The sequence below is a fragment of the Xiphophorus hellerii genome, chromosome 19 (genome assembly GCF_003331165.1).
Source record: "Xiphophorus hellerii strain 12219 chromosome 19, Xiphophorus_hellerii-4.1, whole genome shotgun sequence".
Classification (NCBI taxonomy): Eukaryota; Metazoa; Chordata; class Actinopteri; order Cyprinodontiformes; family Poeciliidae; genus Xiphophorus; species Xiphophorus hellerii.
The window spans coordinates 11,908,251-11,931,319 of NC_045690.1; the positions used below are offsets into that span (position 1 = coordinate 11,908,251).

A 23,069-nucleotide genomic window follows, 5' to 3' on the forward strand; every position below is an offset into this window, starting at 1 on the left:
AGCGCAACGTGAATATTTACACTTTCAATCTGCACAACAGACATTCAAACTGAATCCGTAAACACATGCCTTGCTTGTCCTAAATAACTGTACCACATGCAGACTACCACTCGGACCATTATATAACAACAGATCACTGCCATCATAACATGTCAGAAACAGTATATGGATGGTGTAATTTTTTACAGAGGTTTTCAAACTTTGCTGTTCATCATTCAACTTCAAATATTCGCTTTACAGCCAGTGAATGCAGCGTGGATCTGCCACAACCTCTCCGTTGTGGCAAAGAAGTAAGAAGCTGCAGCCAAGTGTGCTGATACTTTACATGCTGTTTGGAAAAAACAGACTTCAGATCTGGCATGAAGACATTTTTTTGACATATTCCTGGCAAATATCAAAAACAGTCTTTTTAATAAATATGCTACAATGAACTTTTTTAAACAACAAAAATGCCTTTAGAGATTTTAAGGTGCTTTTTAGAGAACCTGCTGGATATCAAACACAGTAGTACAGTAGTAAATCATAAAGCAAGTTTGATAAATGTGAAGAAGAACATGCTATTTGTCAGTAAAAAGGAGGCTTGTTGAGGCTGTTAACATTGGACCTTCTCACAGCTCTGCTGATTCCCCACCAAGTGTTGTTTGACAGCAACATTTGTTAGCAATTTCTTACATACATGATTTAGTATTTCTTGGCATCTCCTGCAGAAGTAGAGAGGCCAAAGATCGAAACAGCAGAAGAATGAGGTTGATTATAATTGTTTAAAAAACAATCAGAGAGTTTATTGTTCACACTTTTGTCACATGATTTTGTCCTCTGGTCAGCTAGGCATGCCACTGGTTTCTGTCTGATGTCTCACTGGTTGCCAGGCCTGCTGACGCAAAATCTGTCAGTTTCCAGTTTTAGTAACTCATCTCAATTTGAGAAAAACACAACTACATCAAAATGTTAAGAAAAGAGATGCAGTTTGAGCAAGTTTACTAGCAGACATGTACATCTGATGATAAATACAATGAAAGCAAAACATTTCAGACATATAAAGGAAACAATTTATAGAATGAATGATAGAATGTTCATTATATGTGGAGCCATGGAAAAGTATTCATGGTTTGAATTTTTCATGTTATAAACAGTGCAGTTTATAGGGATTTTGTGTGATAGACACAAAATCTGGTGCTTAATTATGCAATGAAAGAGGAATTCATAGGTTTAAAACGTTTTACAAGAGCCGGACAAAAACATAAGTGAAGGGTAAAGGTTAGGGGTCTTTTATTTTGCTCCACAACTGCTGTGTGAGTTGAGAAAAGATAGAAAGCGGTTTAGAGAAACCACAACATGCTTGATTTGAAAGGTGCACACAGCCAGAGTCCTGTTCTCTCCTGCAGAACAGACAACTGGCTTTTCAGAGCTCTTGAGAACAGTAATCCTGAGTCAGTTTCTGTTCTGACTTGGAAATGCTTCTAACATACCTCAGGGGTCAGAGACAGGGGCTCCCACAAACTAATAAACCACACAGACAAAATCGTCTTTGTTGTTCCCAGAACTTTTGTCAGGAAATGCTAAAGAACCAAAATTGCTAGAATATACTTGTGGGCTTGACTGGCTGCAAGATGAGAAGATGAAGGATGAACAGACGCATTCTGTACTGAAAACCGCCAGCCCACTCTGTTTTCATTCTTGCTTGAGACTTAAACTGGAGGAAGCTGAAAGAAAATTCACAGAAATATTTCTGGGGCTGAGTCAAGGCTTGAATAATTAGTAAAGAGTTTGTGGAGCATTTTTATAAATTGTGAAGAACTCAAGTGTAGTTTTGAATGTTGGAATGAAACTGGCAGCCAGCTGGGAGGTCTGAGAGGGAAGGCTAATAAACAAAATCATCTGCGTCTGAAGGCAGCATTTCATTCATGTGTAAAATGGAGCAAAGAATCTGCTGCAAACCATATGCTGCAACAAGATGCAATTGGGTTATCTTAATTGAAAGAATGCGAGCGTCAAGAACAAAACAAATATAATGGCCTTTATTTTTTTGTGTATCTGAATATTTGAGTGACAAGAATACTCGACAAGCCATCTGCATGTGTCATCTAAGGAGAATTCAACATGCTAATCACAGCACTAATGGTTTGTGGGCAAAGAAAATGAAAAATTAAAAGAAAATGAGATAACTACACCAAGAGCTAACCTGACACCAGAAATGGGATGATTTTTTAAATACTTTTTCAATGTAATAATGGCTTATGTAAGGACACTACCGGTGCTGTAAATTGATGGGGAAAAAATAACTAAATCAGAGAATAGAATAAGGAGTTTAAAGGAATGGGAGAAGCTGATGTTATTAACAACCTTGTGTTCTTATAATCTGACCAAGGAAAACCTGTTTCTGGATCAGGATGTGCTCTGATCTCTGTATAAAAAGGAATTATAGTGAGATGTATCTTACATGTCATCATATATGCACAGTGGTGGTGAAAATACACCACCACTATGCACCCTACACTTTCCATACTTTCCCATATATTCTGGGCAAGAGTTGCTCGGAAATTTGTTCACGCCCATGTGAGTATAATGTGCCAGAGTATAATGTAAAAGCTGACTACATGACCAAATATTTCAAAACTTTTTCCACATTTAATGGGGGGCATATCCTGTAGACCAGTGGCATCCAACTCTCCTTCATGTCTAAAGTATTTCCCTACTGCCATCCACCTGAATGAGTGATTAACAGGTTCTGCAACACATGACAACATACTGAGGAAACATAGAAGCTTGTGAGCAAAACATGTCCTAATAACCTCATAGAGTTGAACCACTTTTGAAAAAGACTCCGACAAAGGACAACTTAGCAGAGGTTCAACCAGATTACTGAACCTCATAAGTACAGAGATTTGTAATTCTCTGAGGTTCACTGTAAGATCCACAAACTGTAACAACAAACAAACTCATCTGGTATATTGTGGTCATACCTCTATGACAAAAAGAACTATCAAAGTGTAACAAATAAGTTAAAGTAATCTAAGTCCTATACATTTATACGAGGCAAGAGAGTAACCGCAGACAATTTCCTATTAAAGGAAAGTCTTATTAAAGACATGGAATAGCTTCAGGGAAGTTATGACTATGAGTGTGACTAAAAACTAAAAACAATAACCACAGCATCAAGGAGGGCTTGTGTGCACTCATTATAGCACAATTGTGGGTGACGTTTGCTGTGGGAAAAAAAAAAACGGTGTTTTTTCTTTTTATGTCATGGCGCCTAAATCTAAATGAGAGCAGGGAGCAGTGCCAACGACAACCGCTGTCCCCTCCGAAGGCATAACACCGGCTCTCGCAGAAACAGCAAATTACAGCGTCTGCTCCCTTTTTAAATATCGACTGATTTTTACAAGCAGTCGAAAAAAGGCCATGAAGTAAGTGAGCTCCCCTCCTTGGACTTTTATTGAAGTGACGGCAGCATCTCCCACATATTCCCGTCATGAGGTGAAACAAGCTGCTGTTGTGTTTGGTGTTGGGGTAAGAGGTCAAGTTCTAATGTTGAGTCAGTGCTGAACTGGGAGTGTTTGGTGTCAGATCTCATGAAAACACAAGTAGCATTCAGAATATATTAAAGAGTCAGACACATTTTTTTCTTTACCTCTCATTGCTTTTACATAAGAAAACTAAATGTCCTGATGCTCCACAGTGTATCCTGCCAAGAATCTCATTCAGTCCCCAGAGTGTGTCACTGAACTGCAAACCCAAGGTCATCTTCTTAAAATGACGAGCTGAACAAGGACAGCATTAACGAGAAAAGCTGTTTGGAAGAAGCTGCAGAGATCTACAGTTCAGCTGGAAGAATCTCTCAAAAGGAAAATCGTAAATGACGACTGGCGAGAAGAAAGACAGAACTGTAAGAGTCTGTTTTGGTCTGGTGACACCAAACTGGAGATTTTTGGTCTACATGCATATTATGTTGAGCAGAAAGCTGCAAAACATCCACACAATAAATGAAAAAGGACGCTAGTATATTATATTCTAGAAGAAATCATGTTAGAGTCTGCAAATCAAATGAGACATGGTTCACCATCCAGCAGGATAAAGATGCTAGAATATACTTGTGGGCTTGACTGGCTGTAAGATGAGAAGATGAAGGATGAACAGACGCATCTTCTCATCTTAAGCTTAAGCTCTGTTTCCTTAAACCAGAGCTTTAAGGAAACAGTTTAAATTAAAGCATATCCATGTGCTAGAATAGTCAGTCAAAGCCCAGGCCAATGTCCATTTGAGAATAAACAGGAACAGCTGGAAATTGCTGTTAACAAATGTTCAATCCCATCAGACATAAGATTCTATTATTTTGAAAAGCACAATGCAAAGCTGGCTGAGATATGCCCAAAACACTTGCAGCTAAATATGGAAACAAACATGCATAATTATTTTAAGATTTTTATTTGTAAACAATTTTATAAACCATGCATTTTTCCATCCATTCATAAACATTCATCACTTTGTGTTGATTTGTACCATATAATGCCAATAAATTACATAAAATATTGTCCTTTTTGTATCAAGGAGTGTGACCACTTTTAAAAGGCCATTCTATAACAGTGAGACACTGATGCTCCACATTGTCAAAATAAAAATACATTTTAATGACCTAGAGGTTAGCTTGTGGTTTCAAATAGTTCTTATTCTTTTAAAGATCTCTGCTGTTACCAACTTGTGTTAGTCAGACAACATGGTGAACAAATGAGACGAAAGGCAGCCAAACATGGTTAGGATGGTAATGACAAGAAGCAGAAAATCATTCAGTCACAGCTTATTCTCCCGCCTGATCTAAATTACTTTGGTATCAAAAATGTGTGAGTCTACGCAGGATTTACTAATTGTAAGATCATTTTGTGCAACAGGTGTTTAATTCCGCAACTACAGACAATTCCTCATGCATTCTTCATTCATATATTGTAAGAGCCAAATCCACAGGGTGCACTAAAGAGGATAACAAGCTCCGGTCTCACAGTTCTTTCCCCAAAAAGGCCACAGAACCGATCAAGTTTCAGCTCCTGTCTCTGCTTACCAGAGATGCTCAGTAACTCTACTGTCAAAGAGAAGAGACTGTTATCCCTTTCTAGCTTGACTCTAAGGTTTCAATGACGGGACTCTTCTGCATATAAAAGCACCTGATTCCAAAGGGAATTTTGCCTTGCACCCTATGTATGGGACGACTACACAGATGAGATTTTTTTTACTTGTCTCAACCATGAATATGTCAATGTAATCCATGTGTGTTGGTATTACTCTTGAGATCAAAACATGTGACCTACATGCAAAACACTATTAATGAAGGAAGATTAACGTTGCACCTTCCTACAATGCTACAAAGGCTGTAGGGTACTTTGAATTGACACGCAGTTTTGAGGTGGACAGACACTCTCCATCCAATCTTACTGATCTTGAGCTATTTTGCCAAGAAAAATGGGGAAAAAGTAAACAAATAACCTAAAAGCCATGCTTAGGAGGGACTGAATAAAAATGGACATATCACTTTTATTCCCTTTCACAATTATGCACTGCTTTGAGCTGGTATGGCACATAAGATTCCAACACAATGCCCTAAAGTCATTTAATCACTCACCGCAGTCTCCGCTAAGCATGTCAGGCTGGCACTGCATGAAGCACTTATAGGAGCCGATGGTGTTCTCGCAGGTCCAGGTACCACACAACAAACTTCCAAACTCTTTACACTCATCCTGGTCTGCAAGAACAAAAAAAGAACAATGTTTGTAGGAATCTCACAAAAAGGGTCTAAAATTAGCTACATTCACCCCACATGCAAACTTGTATTCCCTCCACTGCTCTAGTGCTTAAAATGTAATGTCTGTCCAATAGAAGTTGGCCAAGAGGCCTGTGGTGAAGCTGTCCTCAGTAAACGAAGCAGGCAACAAAAATGGCCAAAAACAATATTATTACAGCAACCGAAGAACTTGTGAAGGAGCAAAAGGGAGACGTTCCAGAGGGAAAAAACACCTCTTGCTCACAATGGGGTCATTCATGCTTTCCTCAAGGGAGTGGGAGTTCAGGGCTCCAGCCACACAAACCTCTCAGCCTTGGGATCATAGAGGAAAGCCTCTAAGCCAGGCTTGGACACTTTCACTGGAACGAGGTCCTCATGTGCTATAGATAATCAATCATAGCCAACAGCACTACGCTTAAGCCCTAATGTAGCATGACGATCAAACGGCCAGCTCTGACACACTGGTTTACACATGGAGAGCAAAGTTCATGGCAGAGTTGGGGGTCAACAAACACCACGATGAGACCACCAGAACTGGACACCAACGCTGTTGGGCTTAAGCCCATCGTACCTTCACAGTCCGCTGAATCAGTGTTGTACTTGAAGCCGGGTTCACACAAGCATAAGAAAGAACCATCAGTGTTCAGACACTCTCCTCGAATGCAGACATCATCTCTTCTGCACTCATCAACATCTATGATAGGAATAAAGGGAAAAAAAGGAAAACAATTATGAGAGATAACAGCAGGAAGGATGGACTGTGATAAAGTGTATCCGGAAAGTGTTCACATTGCTTCACTTTTTTCACATTTTGCTATGTTACAGCCTTATTCCATGTTGCATTACATTAATCTCTTTGGTCAAAACACACAAACACCCTATTATGACATTGTCACAGACTTTGCTTAATGCTTTGTTGCTCTCTGGCAGCAGATGCAGCCTCAAGTGTTTTTGAATATGGTGCCAAAAGCTTAACAAAACTTGAGACAGTTTATTCCATCCTTTTTTGCAGTTCTTCTCAAGATCCATCAGATGGATTCATATACAGTATAAACAATCATTATCAGGTCACTCCCTAAATGTTCAATCAGATTCAAATCTGGACTCTGGCTTGGCCACACCAGGACATTCATAGAGTGGTTCTGAAGTTGCTACTTTGAAATCTTGGTCATGTGCATCCTTGTCCATGCACCCCAGTCTGAGGTCAAGTGGACTCAGCAGCAGGTATTAGCTTGGTGATGAGCCATGTCTGGTTTCCTTTAAATATGATCAGACCAAGAGACTTTAGTTTCTCATGGTGTTAGAGTCCTTCAGCTGTCTTTTGGCAAACTCCAGATGGGCTGCCATGTGCATTTACTATGGACCAGCTTTTATCTAGTCAATCTACTACAGAGGCTTGATTGGTGGATTGCTGCAGAGATGGTTGTCCTTGTGGAAGGTTGTCCTCTGTCCACAGAGGAATGCTGGAACTATGCAGAATGACCATTGGGTTCTTAATCACGTACAACTAAGGCACTTCTTCCCTGATTGCTCAGTTTAGACAACCAGACAGCTCTAGGCAGAGTTTTCCATTTATAAATGATGGCTACAAAGCTAATTGGGACTTTCAAAGCAGCAGAAATGTTTCTGTAGCCTTCTCCAAATTTGTGCCTAAAGACATTTCTTTCTAAAAAAAATTGAAAAAAAGTGAACCACTGTGAATGCTTTCTAGATTCACTTTACAGAGTTATGATCATTTGTCCTCAATAAAAACAAGAGGAACATCTCATTAGCTTCAAGAAATGACTGTCTAATCAAAAACGTTTGATGTACTGTTAATTTGAAAGTTAAAACAATTTAATCAAAGTATAGCCTCCGTATATAGTGCACCTGCTCTAACACTGCACAATGTGGCATCCCCCAAAAATCTATTTTAGTGTGTTTTTAGGGTCCTATCATTAGTTACTTTTCTGTTGCTAGACGTTTCAAACATCCAATCCGAACTCTCATCCACCAATGAAAGGAATTTGGTTAGGATGTTCATAAAAATCCGGCCATATAGGTTCAAACCAAGAATAAATTACAAGAAGCAGTGCCCCTGTCCACAATGAAATGAATTAAAGTTTGCCATGGACAGAGTGTGCTGAGCAAGAGCGAAGGGCTGCTTTAAAATTGACACCTTCAGCCTCAACGGAAATTGGCAGCTGCTCATAAAAGCAAGCCAAATGCATTCAGGGGAAAAGTTTATTGCTCAGACTTGAAAAACAATGAGCTATTTGGATAGTAAAACATGTGTTTGTACTTAATCTTAAGAACATTGTGCCAACTGTTGAGCATTTCTGTGGTGGCATCATACTAACAGTCTGTATTTCTGCCAGGAGTACAAGTGCATTAAGTTCAATTGAGCTACCCCGAAATACCTCCCCAAAACCAGCTGTTTAAATGCATCAATGAATACGGCATACACTTTGATGTTGAGCATATGTAAACTTCTGATTGGCACTTTACAGGCTGAGAACAATTTTGTCATTTTGTTATCAATGAAAGATAAATGTCCTTCCTTACACAGTGCCCAAGATTATTCCCAGGGAGAGAGCAAGCGGGATTTGAACCAGGAACCTCTGTGTCTGGTGCCAACCTACTCTACCACTGCCGAGAGAACATTTCTCTCAGACTAAAAAAGAGTGGTACACACTTAAAGGGGCAATATTATGTGTTTTCCAAGGCACATAGAATAACTTTATAGCACAATCAAGTAACTGCTTCATAGGAGAAAAAATCTAATGTTAGTACGTTTTTTTTTACAAAATCACCCTTGGCCACGTCAGTGGCACCACTGAGAATTTCTATAAACTGAAAGTTACTTAAGTATTTTATCTGTGTTTTTTGGTGGTTGAATCAAAAATAGAAAATCAAGACTAAAAGGGGCAGTATTATGTATTTTCCAGGCACATCATGCCATTTTATAGCACAATTTGGTAACTATGTTGAGTTGTTATACAAACTTATTTAAACTTTGATATATTTACAAATATATCAAATATGACTTAAAAGGAATTAGACTTGGTAATTTAATGCCTTGAAATTGGGTCTCTATGTCTTTAATATAGTCCTGCTCTTCAGGAAGAATCAAGAATTGATTCTTCAGGAAGTCATCACAACATCACCCCTCTATTATCCCTTTTTACCAGCGTTGCACTGAGAAGTGTCTCATATGACGATCTCAGCAGATGTGTGGTTTCACCAGGTGTTTGCTAATTGCTGCTGGCTAGTCTGAAGAAGCTGAATGGGGAAGTGGAGGGGGAGGAGTGCTCTGTGAAGCAAAAGTTCGGAAGCTTGGAAACTGCAACTCTGAGCAGGAGCTTCGTCCTCCAAGGCGCCGCTTGGTCCCCTCACATGTTTTGCACAGCTTAATAGTTGCCATGAGAGATTTAAGGATTTCTCAAACATACATGATCAAGCAACACTCCAGGTATGTTTTTGTTGAGGGAATAACATTATGTAAAGCTCACAAAAGTAAATTTGACATAATACTGCCCCTTTGGCTATAGATGGATGCCACATAATGACATATTGTGTAGGGCACTTGGGGTGAGAATAATGAATAGAGAGAATTAATCATCTGGGTTAAATTTTTAAAATCTTAATGACTGGTATATTATGACTACAGAAATGAGAAGGTAAACATTTAAATCAGAAATAAAGAAAACCAAATAAAATAAGCCATTAAAACAAACATGCTGTAACTAAATGGGAATAGAGTTATTTATTTGGCTTCAAATTCTTCAAAAGTTTATGGCGCCACTTGCTAATCTGGATCAAGTTAAAATGGGTTTCAGTCTGTTGTCAGCTTTTTATTATACATTTTCCATTTTGGGACCAAGAATCATATTGGTATTGTATGCCAAAGCCCATCTTTCATTTAAATGACCTCACAAACCCTTGTCCTCCCCTCTTCTTCCCCCTGTAGGTTCATGTCAGAGGGGTCTGGCTTTCATTGTGTCAGCACTGTACACACCGTGGCAGACTGCAAGAAAATATACGACAACCACTGATTTATAGGATAATTAGGCCCCAGTATTTGCTGTGGCAGCAAGCCAAAGTACCTGACACAGTCTGGGCAATTTGCTCAAAGTGTTTAGAGGATACCGAAACTGCTGTATGACGAACACTTTGGTAGAAAGATGTCTGCATTTTAGGACTAACTATAGATCTCCAATGTAAGTAAATCTTGCCAAATATCATGCTGGACCTTGACTGTGTTTCTAGGGAGGTACATGCTTCAGGTCATGTCTGGATGTTGCAAGGTTAGATAATTTTACATTTAGTTAACTCCACTTCTTTCTTGCAAGACCCACCAAAAAAAAATATTGATCCAATTCTAACATCCTATCCATTAATTTCATGGTCTTTTTATAGCAAAAGCTTCAATTTGCTGAAAATTTATCTTCAGTTGACAATCAGACTCCATTTGTTTTCTATCTTATGACCAGTGGGTGACTGGGTGCGGCTGGAAAAACATTAAAACTGATGTCCAAATGGGGACAGTTGATGAAGCCATGGCCCATTACACTCAGCCTCTGCACCCAGAACTATTTGGTGAGAACAACCAGTCTGCACTTAATCAGAAAACACATGCAAGTTTGCATAATGCCTTTATGAACTATGCATACCTTCAAACATTTTGTCATAAAACAAACTTCAATGCATTTTATTGAGATTTTATGTGACGGATCAACACAAGGTAGAAGACAACAATAACTAAACTGCATGCCAGATACATTTTAGCTATGCACTTCAAGCATAACTAAAATACTTTAAAAACCATGCATCATTGTCATTCCATTTCACAATTACGCACTAACATGTGCTGATCTCTCACATGAAATTCCACTGAAATCCATGAAGGGTTGTGGATACAGTATGAAATAATTAATCTTTAAGGTATACTTACTTTTAAAATGGAGCTGCATGTTAAAAACTGACTTAAGCTAAATCTGCTAAAAAATATAAAAATATTACCATCTCAGGCCATCTGTTAATCTGCCTCACCCTGTTACATAAAGCTAATAAAATTTGAATGATGATGTCCCATTACCCTGGCAGCCAGGGCGTTCATCGGTGGTGGTAAATCCATCAGGACACATACATCTGTAGGAACCCTCCGTATTCAAACAGCTTCCTTCTCCACAAATTCCCGTTAAACACTCGTTGATGTCTGTCACAAACAAGCACAAATAGACTCACACAGCTGTGTCAACATGCCATCTTGTGAGAGAATTTAATCTCTCACATGAAATTCCACTGAAATCCATGAAGGGTTGTGGATATAATATGAAATAGTTAAGCTAAAGCTGCTAAAAATTATAAAAATATTACCATCTCAGGGCATCTGTTAATCTGCCACACCCTATTACATAAAGCTAATAAAATTTGAATGATGATGTCCCATTACCCTGGCAGCCAGGGGGTTTATCGGTGGTGGTAAATCCATCAGGACACATACATCTGTAGGAACCCTCCGTATTCAAACAGCTTCCTTCTCCACAAATTCCCGTAAAACACTCGTCGATGTCTGTCACAAACAAGCACAAATAGACTCACACAGCTGTGTCAACATACCATCTTGTGGTAACCCATGAGGAAGAACAAACCACTAATGGTATATGTCAAATGTATAAATACCTCATTCACCCACGAATGCGTGGGTGAATGAGTGTGATATCGTGTGTTTCCGGACGCAGTCCACCTGGACTGGAGTAGGGAGATGTCCCTCCCGACTCCAGTCCAGGTGGGCACAAGCAGACATAGGAGCCGATGGTGTTGATGCACTGGCCTCCCAGACACAGGCTTGCATCCTCACATTCATTTACATCTGCATTTACATACACAGAGACATGGTCAATGCAACAATTACACAAGCTATGAATCATTTGGTCACACTACAAATCTGCTTTTTCGTGTTAGAGGAAGAACTTCCAGACCACAGAGAACAAATCATCCATCATCGTCTTCAGCAGCGTCTTACCAGAGGAGGGGTCACATGCAGTGTTGGAACAGATGACTGTGAAAATGACTTCATGGGAATCATAAATTTCAATGAATACAGTGAGACACTCCACTGTTTTGTACCTTCACACGAGAGGCCATTGGGCGCTACGCTGAAGCCTGGATCGCAGGGCATGCAGGAGAAGAAGCCCTCCGTATTAACACAGACACCTGTGAGGCAAACACCTGCAGTCTGGCACTCGTCGATATCTTAGCGAAAGTAAGAGAAGGAAGGGTTAGACATAGGTTATTATCAGAAGAAAATTCCCCAAAGAGTCTGGTTTTTGTCTTATCTCCTTAAAGAATATTACTGGATACATGTGACTCAGCTTGAAATGCTGCCATACAGTAAGCACAGTCTTCTTTATTAGATTGCACTGACAGTGGGTTTATGAAAAAGAGTGGACAGATGAGTATGTGGAATGGTCATTAAATTTGAAGTACCAAGTTATTACAGGTGACACATAATTACTAAAAGCACTGTCACCAGCTTGCTGATATGTGACCACTGGAGAGTCCCTGTAGAGAAACAGACTGTATTTCTTCAAAATAGTATGGACTATTGTTAAAGGGCAAATATCATTAGACTGTTTAGACATTAAAACCAACAAATAATGAATAAAATATAGATAAATCAAAATCTCAATGTGCCATGAACTTGAAGTGGCTTAGGATCAAACATAACCTACAGCCACATTACTGTATTGCAGTTCAACAAGTAATGCATGTGTTGATTAAAAAATGAGACTTCCACAACCTTCTGGTGACATAGTTGTTTCTTTCAGATTTTAAGCAATAATGCTGGTAAGAACTGGAGCAAAAATGACAACATCTATGTGATTGCTGCCAGAAACATAATGTTTCAAATGAGTTATTGTCTTACATGGGTATTCCAAGCTGTGTTTATTTACAGGCAGACTGAGTTTGTCACAGAGAGCTTTTTAATCTCTCTTTAGCATGATGGTTTTTTAGGTATCTAAGCTACTGCGTTCAGGAATTTCTCCAAACTTTGTCCACCTCATTAGATAAATTGCCAAACAAATCAACATTTCATAAACAAAATTTTGAGTTGGAGACATTTCTATTCCTCCTTTTGTCTTAAACTTTCCTGTATGCACTGATGAACTGTGTTCAGGCATTCCAAATTAAACATCTCTCGATTTTATTCATGGAAACAAAAGGACTGAAAAGAAAAACATGCAACAAATGATAGCATGTGCCCTATTTGTCACTGAGATAGTTCTGCTAGCCTATAGCAGGGTACCTCAGAGCATTGCAACAAAAGAGGGAGGTGGTGGAATTCATGTTAAATTAAACCTTTAATATTTTCCATGGCACCAGACACATCCATTAAAATCCCATAAAAGACTCACTTGGACTTTGTTTAGTGAAATCATTTTCCTTGCAAAGACACATATCAGTGGGGGATCTTCCTCTCAGGCTACATCCACACTGTGGTATAAATGAGTAATTCGAGCGTGTTTGAACCTCATTTATATAATCATTCCTCTTTTCCTCCCAATGAAGTCATGACACATATAACCTCACAGGATTTGTCAGAGCTGCCATTGCACTGCATTGATCTTACAAATTATGTCAAGACAAATCACAGAGGGCTGTAAATATCTCTAATCATTTTCCATGACTGAAACCTGATTGTGTTGATTGTGTTTTACCTTCACAGGTGTGACTGTCTTCAGACAGTTGGAAACCAGCTAAGCAGCCCTTGCAGATGTAAAATCCTGGGGTGTTAACGCACAGTAGGCCAGGACACAAGTTACCCTCTGAGCACTCATCCACATCTGGAAACAAATACACATCATAGGACAAGATGACCACCTTTGGCATCAATTAAATAAAGACTGCCAGTTGCAATCAATTATAACGTGTTTTTGAGCGGCACTATCTGCAAGACATTTGCCTTACATCATCTTGCTCTATTTGAGGTTTAGTCCACTAAGCAAAGATCAGAGGAGTAATGCCAAATGATGAAAAAGTCCGGTCTCCAGCAATGATGTTATGTTTGAGAGTTACTGATTTAAAATGATGGTATTTTGGCACCTTCCTGTCATACCTGATGCTTCATAAACATAACCTAAATCAGGTCCCAAAATAGGAAAAAATTTTGACAAAGTTGTCCTTTGATGAAATCTAGAGGAATGTTTCAATAAAAACAACAGAAGCAAACAATAACAACTCCAGCTCTACCTTCACATATTTGTCCATCATCAGAAACTGTGAAACCAGGTTGACAGGGGACACACGTGAACGAGCCCTCCGTGTTCGTACATTTTCCCTGGGGACAGGTGGTTGCCATTGCGCACTCATCGTTATCTGTTGTGAGACAATTCACACATTTAAAATTTCTAAAACATAGAAGAGAAAAATCAAATTTATGTTGTTTTTGATGCATATTAAATGAAAAGAGAGAGTCACGTAGTGGATGGATTTATGGGTAGATGGATTCCTGTGTTAGAATGGACTAGTCAAAGCCTAGACATAAATCCAGTTGAGACATGTGGCAGGGCCTGGAAACTCATATTACTATGAACACTCTTTATCCAATGTGATTGAGCTTCAGTTAGTTTGCAAAGGTAAATTGCCAAACCTTTCAGTTTATAGATGCTCAAACTCCATAACACCAGAGGGCATGCAGATATTATTGCAAGATTTTGATTCTACAAAGTATTGATTCAGAAGGCCTAAAATCAAACACTCATTGTTTCCGATTTTTATTTGTAAAAAAATATTGTCAAGCATGTAGCGTTTTACTTCCACTTCACAAATATGCACCACTTAGTATTGATCTATCACATAAAATACCAACAAAATAGACATAAGAGTTAATGTTGGTATAATCAGAACCTTTTCTATGGATGTGAATACTTTTTGTCTTCAGAGTTGAGAAGAATATAATTAGAAACGCATGAAGGAATATAAACTTTTTCACCGCCAAGATTAGCTCTGTAATCAAGAGTACATTACACAGAAGTAATTTTTAACAAGAATTGCTAAATAAACCAACCTTGACAAAGTTCCCCATCAAAAGACACTAGATACCCTGCAGGGCAGTTCACACATGTATAAGACCCTTCTGAGTTTAGACAGATCCCATTGGAACAGGTAGACAGGTACTGGCACTCATCAATATCTGAGGAGGAGACATGAGACATGCATTCATGCTTACAGTGAGACTGAATAATATCTGTAGTAAAACCAGTTGAATAGCAAAAAACATTTAAGATTACACAGTGAACAGATGGACTGAGAAAAGCTCTAACAATCTCCAGCTTTTCTCTCAGTGAAAAGCTGGAGATTGGACTTACCTTCACACCTCTGCTTGTCCTCAGACACTCTATAGCCAGCTTTGCATTGAGTGCAAATGAAGGATCCCTGTGTGTTGGCACACACCCCTTCAAAGCAAACGCCTCCCTGTGCACACTCATCAATGTCTGGAGACGGAAAGAATGAATTCCCAAGTAAGCCAATATATCATCAAAACACTGCAGTGTTCCTCCAACACTGCAAATTAGTGTAAATCATTAGGCGGCTATTTCTTTACCTTCACATCTCAGCCCATTAGTGGATGGTCCAAACCCAGGCCCGCAGTTCTGGCAACTGTAGGAACCTGCTGTGTTGATACAAATCCCCACTGGGCACGCTGTACCACTCGCACACTCGTTGACGTCTAGAGAAAAGTAATAATGTGCAGGCATTACGTTGCTGCTAGCGTAGCTTCACTAGGAGAGGCTCATGCATCGTTGATTTACACTCAATAGCTCCAAAAGATTTCTAACAGACCTTCACACGACTTGCTGTCTGAGGAGACTTGGTAACCAAGGTTACAGGTGCACTTGTGGGTGCCGTCCAGATTGACGCAGCGGCCATGGAGACAGATCCCCGGAAGCATGCATTCATCCACATCTGGAGGAAAAATACAGACGAGGGAAATAGGAGTTCTTCAGAAAACAGCTGCAAACTATTTTGTAGCACTTTTATAAGCCTACAGTGGTGCCTGAAGGCTTCTGTAGTAGCACTGTCACAGAGCTCCAACTTGGAGGTTTAAATACCTCCTGACAGACAGTTACCTTGGCAAAAATTGTTTGATGAGAGCATATAGCCATGGAAACAGTTGCATGTATAGGAGCCCTCTGTGTTGACACACCGACCACGACCGCACATGGTTTGGTTCAAGCATTCATTGATATCTGAGAAACAGAGAATTATGTGTACTTAATAAATGGATGAATGGGTTAATTTCACCAGAACTACACATTGTGATTCAAGTGTCAATTCCCAAACTAACAAAACAAACATGTAAACAGATTTGTTTTAAACTGTTTTGATTTTTTTCAAGAGACTATGAACCACCAGTGTTATTGCTCAGTAAAACACATGAGATTAACTCATAAATACACTCACATTTATTAAATAATTAATTGACTGTGATTATCCACATTGTTTGGTTCAGTTTTATTTATTACACACTACCTATAAAACCTATAAAATCAAGAAATCATATTAAGAAAGCTAGAATATCACAAAATGCACCATCATGTATGTGCATTATGGTGCATGATGCATTGCAGAAATAAAAGAACAAATGAAAAACAAAGTCATTAACATCTCTTAGTCTGGAAATGGTTACAAAGTCATTTGTAAAGCTTTGGGACTCCAATTAACCACAGTGAAAGCTATTGTCTACAAGTAGAGAAAGCATGGAGCAATGATGAACATTCCTAGGAATGGCTAACCAATCAGAATTACTCCAAGAGTGAATCAACTTTTCCAGGAGACCAACAAACCCAAGAAAAGCATCTAAAGTGCTGTTGAGTTCAACAAGAACACAAAGGCTAGTTTGTTTTTTTTTCTTCCAGAAAATACTTTTTAATGATCTCTAAGACTTATAGGAAAATATTCTGTAATATGAGGAGACAAACTTGGAACACAGCAATTCAGAAGAAAGAACTTCATACTGACAGCCAAAAATGGTGGTGGTAGCATAATGATCTGGGGTTGTTTTCCTGCTTCAAAACCACTCTGCCAGTAAATCCTGCTTAAGAATGTTAGGTTGCCTAGGCAAGGGCTGGGCTTAAACCTGATCAAGAAGACATGGTATTACCTTAAACATATTCCTACATGGATAAGCAATTCTTCAAAGAAGAGTGGGCCAGAATTTCTTACCAGTTCTGAAAGACTTACTGCTAGTTTTTGCAAACCCTTAACAGCTGTTGTTACTGCCAGGTCGGAATGCATAATTTGGGTTTCCATCAACTGAAACAGGCCTGTCCAGGATTTTATAAAGATTTATTTTCAAAAGAAGTTTGTGGATGGTTCAAGAGGAAAAGGGAAACAATAAAAACATAACTACCCTGCAGAATAACTGCAAGCTGCACTCATTTAATTACATCAACACACCGACCTCATTATAAGAACCTTTTACGATTGTACCACTTCAGAAAATGCATCTGTGTAACACCTTAATGTTGTAAACATATTATTTAATAGCAATATTTATCAAGTGTTAAAAGATGCATTTTTTGGATTAGATTAGGCTATGCTGAGCTAGAGAAAGGTCCAAAGAGGAAGACAAATAAAGTAATTTTCCAGCAAAAAGGGAAGGAAGGATGTTCCTGAGATCTGATACAGATCCTGAAATGCAATGAAGACAACATAAAAGAGTCACAAAGCTGGTATTGTTGTCCCAACCACAGGCAGTGCCAGACGTCTGTCATTGTGGCCCACCATTTTTCCCTGCAATCAGCATCAAGCATCACTCAGACCTCCCTGATAAGCCCCGACAAGGGAAGGGAGCTGTTTTCTCTATCACACCAACAATTAGGCTTATCCTCGATTCGGCCAATTGGGCCTAAACTGCTGCTTTGTGCTGTCGTCAATTGACTGAAGCAAATACTGGAAACTGGGCACTGAGGTTGGCTGGTTTATGTGACTCCCACAGGCTTAGACATGTACTAAAGGACCTGTTCGCACTGTCCCTGTCAATGTTGAGAGTTAAAATATTTACACTTAACTAGGCCTGTCACAATAAATGATAATGTTGTTATTTTGAGACCATTTTCAAGCAATATAATGGTAATGACATAACAATGAAAGAACACATTCCTAAAGATCAATAAACTTTAAATGCTAATAAACACTTAACCCTGGATCTGAAAAACATTTTTAATATCCAAAATAAAGAAACAAAACGAGAGAAACAAGTAAAATGAATTCCAAAGTTTCTGTAAACAAAATTGGCCTTCAAAAAAAGAGCTAGTTGAGACCAATGCACCAGACTGAAGACCAGTTTTAGCAGAAAGAGAGAAAAGAGAAAACCAATAAATAGTCATGCAAATGGCTATTATTGAGCTCATTTTAATTTATCATGTAATTAACTGATTTATTGTTTATTGCAACAGGTCTACACTTAACCATGATCTATAGATTCCCTATCAATTACAATATACAGCGACTGAAAATATATTCAAACTTTTGAACAGTTTCTTCTTTTTCTTGCTATATTACAACTACAAACTTCAGTGTGTTTGATATTATAGGTCAACAAAAAGCAAGACTTAATAGTCAAGTTGACTCAAAACAGTTTATGGTTCTCAGGTTTTTCTTACAAATATAAATCTGGAATTTGTGGTTTCAATATTTATTTTGCTCTGCCACACTTAATTAAAATAGAGTACAACCAATTACCATCAAAAGTGACCTAAACAGAGTAACTTGAGTTCACCAGTGTATAATTTAATCTCATGATGAATACAAATTTCTGTTAAGACTCAGATTTGTTGGGAAAAAATCATCTCATAGATGCTCACCTTAAAATCTGTCTGAACTGTTTTGCGAAATCGAAGAGTGTATGCAACGAATGTAACAAATGTAATGTAATAAAGGAACTACATGTGCTTTATGGGACTAGATATGCATTATTTCTTACACAAAATGAATACTGTTAATAAACTGACATAATAAAACAGCTTAGGTGTTGTTTTCGTTGGACATAAGAGCATCATTAGATTTTAAATATGAGCAACATTTACTGATAAATCCATGAAGAGGACTAGTTTTTACCTTTCACATTTTCCAACATTGATATATTTTAATGATTTTCATATTCTATATTTTTTTCTATATTTTCATATTTCTGGAATATAGTTGGAGCTTAGGTTTCCAAGCAAATTAGAGGTATGGAAGGTCATCCGGAGGGGAATGGATATGTAACGCCAGTCAGGCTGTTATGTAATAAGGCCACTTTCAGGTTGGAAGCTCTAAGCGTGTTAGTTTTAAGTAAACATGCTCCATGTGTAGTCTGGCGTTCATTTCTAATCCCTGGTAGGAGCCTTAAACCGGATCGCAGACATAGGAGCCTTAAACCGGATCGCAGACAGCATCATGAGTGAGAGGGAAAGTTTGTTTACGTGCCATGACCTCTTTGCAGTAGGGAACTGACCTCCTGGCCCACTCGTACATCTCCTGTGACTACTCGCTTCTCTCACCTACCCTGACGGCAGTAATAAAGCGCGCTTGTCCCTACTGGGCTTCACATTTACACTGGTCAAAGCTCTCCAACAATAATACGCTGTTTATTTAAGGTTCTGGCCAAGAGAAAATATTTGGACTCTCCCAAATTGAAGTACTATAAACAATCTTTTTATGGAACTGGTGATACGAAAAGGATCAGCAATAACATGCTGAATGAGTTTAAACAATAAGAGGAATATGCAGAGGCTAGGAGGATACATGGAATCACTAAATGAGCTAGGAAAGTGGGGGATTGCGATCAGTCTGTGCAATATAACCATCAGTCACTGTGGTTTCAGGCTGTTATATGAGCTCAGGAATGTTCCACACAGGACTGAAAATATCCAATATAAACTCAGTTGAAGCATAAGATTTAATTTAATTTCAAATTTTCATGCACATCTGTAGTGAGAGCATCCCTCTGAGCAATAAGCCACAAAGCTGCAAATTCAATTCTGCTAGCGCTACTTGGTCAACTGCATTGCATTACAAGGAGTCGAGAGGTTTTTAAGTTCTTTTTCGCTTTGTCAATGCCCACAAAAAGCAAGAGTTACGTCATCGTAAACTAACATGGAAAGGAATTACTGCACCAGAAGGAAACCCAGTTTATTTCCAAAAAGCAGTTTGAAATGCCCTGAGGAACCTGGAGAGAGGGGGTTGGTGGTGGTCCTGCTGGTTTGATGGGGTGTTAGGTTGCCTTACCTACACATCTCCCACCAATGGGCCTGAAGCCCCAGCCACAGGTCTGGCACTGGAAGGAGCCAAGAGTGTTGACGCAGATGCCGTTGGGACAGGAGCTGTGATCTCTGCACTCATCTACGTCTGCTCAGGGAAAGAACGAAAACATTGTTCGATTTAGCTGTTACTACAACAAACTTCCTCAAACAATGCACACATCAATGGAAGAAAGCGGTAGTAAGGTCAGAAAGGCAAATAAGTACACACATAATCCCCCAGAAACGGAGGGAGCTGAATGGTTCTCCTGGCTTTGAGCAGAGGAAAATACAAAATGTGTTTTGCTGGACAAATAAGATTTGCTTGTGTTGACGAATGAACTCGACTTTGGATGCGTGAGTTTGTGCTGATCCATGAAAATCACCTTCACAAAGGTCTCGCCCTGATTTGGAGTAGCCGTCATTGCATTCGCAGGTGAAAGATCCCTCAGTGTTGACGCACTGGCCGTTCTGGCACTTGTTGGGCATGCTGCACTCGTTGATGTCTGCCAAATCAAGGAAAGCGGAAAAGAAAGTGGCTTTCATGTTCCAAGGAATTCATTATGAGAGGATGTTTTTAAAATGAACAGTGCTGACAGAAAAATTGAAGTGGGAGTTAACAGCTGACTTGGGACGGATGACTGGAAGCCTTGTATGTAACACTGTAGACTGGACTGTGTCTCACCTTGACAGAATTTCCTGTTCTGGGTGATCACCTGGCTGTAGCCTCTGTGGCACTGACATATGTAGGAGCCATAGCTGTTTATGCAGTGACCCTTACCCTCACATGGGTCCATTTCACACTCGTTCACATCTACGAAGAGAAAAAGTGAAGAGTTCATTAGATTGCAGTGGGAAGCAGTGAACACATTGAAGCCCTGTAACTGGAGTGCTTCAACAATGAATCCAAGGCTGCAGACAAGCCCTTTGTCAGATAAATTATCAATATCTCATTTGGCTGTTGACAGGCATCATGAAACGGATCACCATAAACAAACAAATTCCTTTCATTTTTGACGTGCTTGCATTCTCAAGGCTTCTAAAAATCATGACTGTTTTGTATAATTTATTCACATTATAATGACGGCAGACAAAGCCAACAAGGTTTTATGCTGGTAAACATCAAACCTTTTAAATCCTACCCAGCCCCATTTATAGTTGAATGGAAATGTTACTTTATTTTGGTAATTCAATTCAAAAAGTTAAGCTCATGTATCATTTAGATTCATGACAGAAATAGTTATGTATTTTAAGTTTTTATTTCTGCAAATTATCATGATTTTGGGAAATGAAACTTAAAATCCAGTTTCTCAGAAAATTAGATTATTACAGAGGAGTAATAAAAAAATTCTTAAAGGCTTTTTTATTATTGGAAACACAATCATGCTGATTTCACAGTTGTCCAGTCAAACGTTATTGGCGCACCAACAAAGATCATTCCTTAACAAGCTGGTTTTTCACAGAGTGCTGTATCCAAGAAAGTTGGGTGGAAGGAAAAGGAGTGCTAGAACAAATGTGAGCAAGCAGTACACATAACCACTGCTTTGAAAGAATTTAAAATAAAACTGCATATTGGGGGACTGTGGTTTTTATGAAACCACAGTCCTTTACCACAGGTAAAGATACCTTTCAGCAGGTATCTTTAATACCTGCTTAAAGATTATTTTCAAAAGGTACTTTTAATCTGAGCAACAAGCTTCATCAGAATTAATTTATTGACTATGACTGGATATCACTCTGTGTTGTGAATCTGCAATAACTGAGTAACATATCCAAATATTCAGATCTATAGCGATGTAGCCGTACCTCTCTCTTTGTTACTCACCAATGCAACTGTTCTGCAATGCATTGAGCTTGAACCCTTGATCACAGTCGCAAGTGTATCCATTCTGCACAGGAACACATTTTCCATGCCCACATATATTTGGTGAAGTAGCACACTTGTTAATGCCTATGAAAAAAAACAAAAGATGTACATGGTCGTTACCCAGAAAACAGACAAGAACATTTCTGAACTGACATTAATGGAGCTGTAAAAAATTAAGAAATGCATTCCAGAAACACATGCTGTGCTCTGCAGGTAACTATTTTGCTATTTTATAGATGGAGTCTTGGATGAGAGGAGTGGTTTTACAAAAGTATAGTGTTCTAACAGGTGGTGTGAAGCTTTTACAAAGAGTTAAGAGCAAAGAAACATGCACGAGCGAGCCTGACATTAGCTTCATTCTTGACTTTTTTCATCCAAAACGAGCAAGATGAAACCAAGACGTGACTTGATTCCTGGCAGAGGAGAGGAGCACTATCTCTGCATGACATCGGTAATTCTTCTTACTCCTGTAATCGGTCTGTCGATCACAATTTTTCTTCAGCCAAACAAACTTCTTCCCGCTTTCTTGTCTCTTCCTCCTCCACTTTTTATAAATTTGGCCTCTGTCTGCTCGTGATGACAGACCCTTCCAAGAGGCACAATCTCTCTCGATTTCTTGCTTCCCTACCCTCTGTGAAGCACATCAGCTCAAAGCCAACTTGGCTCTGAAATACGGGTCAAATAAAGCTCTCTCCGGCTTTACTTTGGGTAAGCTTACAAAAATGCCTTATAAGATGTCCCGCTGTCTGCCAGCTGTTGACATAAAACATAAAAAATGAAGAATTGGGCTCTTTTTTAAAATGGTAGCACTGCACCCCTCCTCCCATCAGCATATTTAGATTTAAGATGTATGTACTGTTGTAAGACAGAGCTTTTTTTTTTTTACTGCTTTCTGTATTTTTTTTACTTCATGTCTTACCAGTGACGGAAACTCCAGGGCTTGTTTCCTTTAAATCTGGCCTTATGTTGAAATCAGGGGAGTCTGGAGAGCTCTCTACAAAAATAATGAGGAGAGTCATAAGGTTGTACAACATAACTATAACTGGATACCATTGTTTAATAAATGTAGAAAATATCTACAAGATCATTCTTGCATCGCAACATAAATTAATAAAGTAATAGCTTTACTGAAGGAGAAATAACTGATAAGATATCAAATTAG

General features: G+C 38.9%; 1 protein-coding gene and 1 long non-coding RNA gene across 5 annotated transcripts in view; both read right to left on the reverse strand.

The window, feature by feature from the left end:
- LOC116708905 (latent-transforming growth factor beta-binding protein 2) overlaps positions 1 to 23,069 on the reverse strand; it is a 105,472-nt gene that overhangs the window by 11,003 nt on the left and 71,400 nt on the right. For 2 of the 4 annotated variants that reach the window (XM_032547040.1, XM_032547043.1), the window contains 17 exons: positions 22,827 to 22,901; positions 21,866 to 21,991; positions 20,726 to 20,854; positions 20,427 to 20,546; positions 20,030 to 20,149; positions 15,886 to 16,005; positions 15,599 to 15,721; positions 15,360 to 15,485; positions 15,124 to 15,249; positions 14,823 to 14,948; positions 14,006 to 14,131; positions 13,474 to 13,599; positions 11,882 to 12,007; positions 11,205 to 11,324; positions 10,848 to 10,967; positions 6,342 to 6,464; positions 5,612 to 5,731 (listed from right to left, as the gene is read on the reverse strand). In XM_032547040.1, coding sequence (XP_032402931.1) covers positions 5,612 to 5,731; positions 6,342 to 6,464; positions 10,848 to 10,967; positions 11,205 to 11,324; positions 11,882 to 12,007; positions 13,474 to 13,599; positions 14,006 to 14,131; positions 14,823 to 14,948; positions 15,124 to 15,249; positions 15,360 to 15,485; positions 15,599 to 15,721; positions 15,886 to 16,005; positions 20,030 to 20,149; positions 20,427 to 20,546; positions 20,726 to 20,854; positions 21,866 to 21,991; positions 22,827 to 22,901 — 2,052 coding nt within the window. Of the gene's footprint in view, positions 1 to 5,611; positions 5,732 to 6,341; positions 6,465 to 10,847; positions 10,972 to 11,204; positions 11,325 to 11,511; positions 11,625 to 11,881; positions 12,008 to 13,473; positions 13,600 to 14,005; positions 14,132 to 14,822; positions 14,949 to 15,123; positions 15,250 to 15,359; positions 15,486 to 15,598; positions 15,722 to 15,885; positions 16,006 to 20,029; positions 20,150 to 20,426; positions 20,547 to 20,725; positions 20,855 to 21,865; positions 21,992 to 22,826; positions 22,902 to 23,069 lie in introns of all 4 variants that reach the window. The other 2 variants (XM_032547041.1, XM_032547042.1) reach the window with 2 other exon arrangements.
- On the reverse strand, positions 377 to 5,601 carry LOC116708906 (uncharacterized). Its single transcript, XR_004336787.1, has 2 exons — positions 795 to 5,601; positions 377 to 701 (listed from the first exon to the last, which is right to left on the reverse strand). It is a non-coding gene; the product is annotated as an uncharacterized LOC116708906 (long non-coding RNA).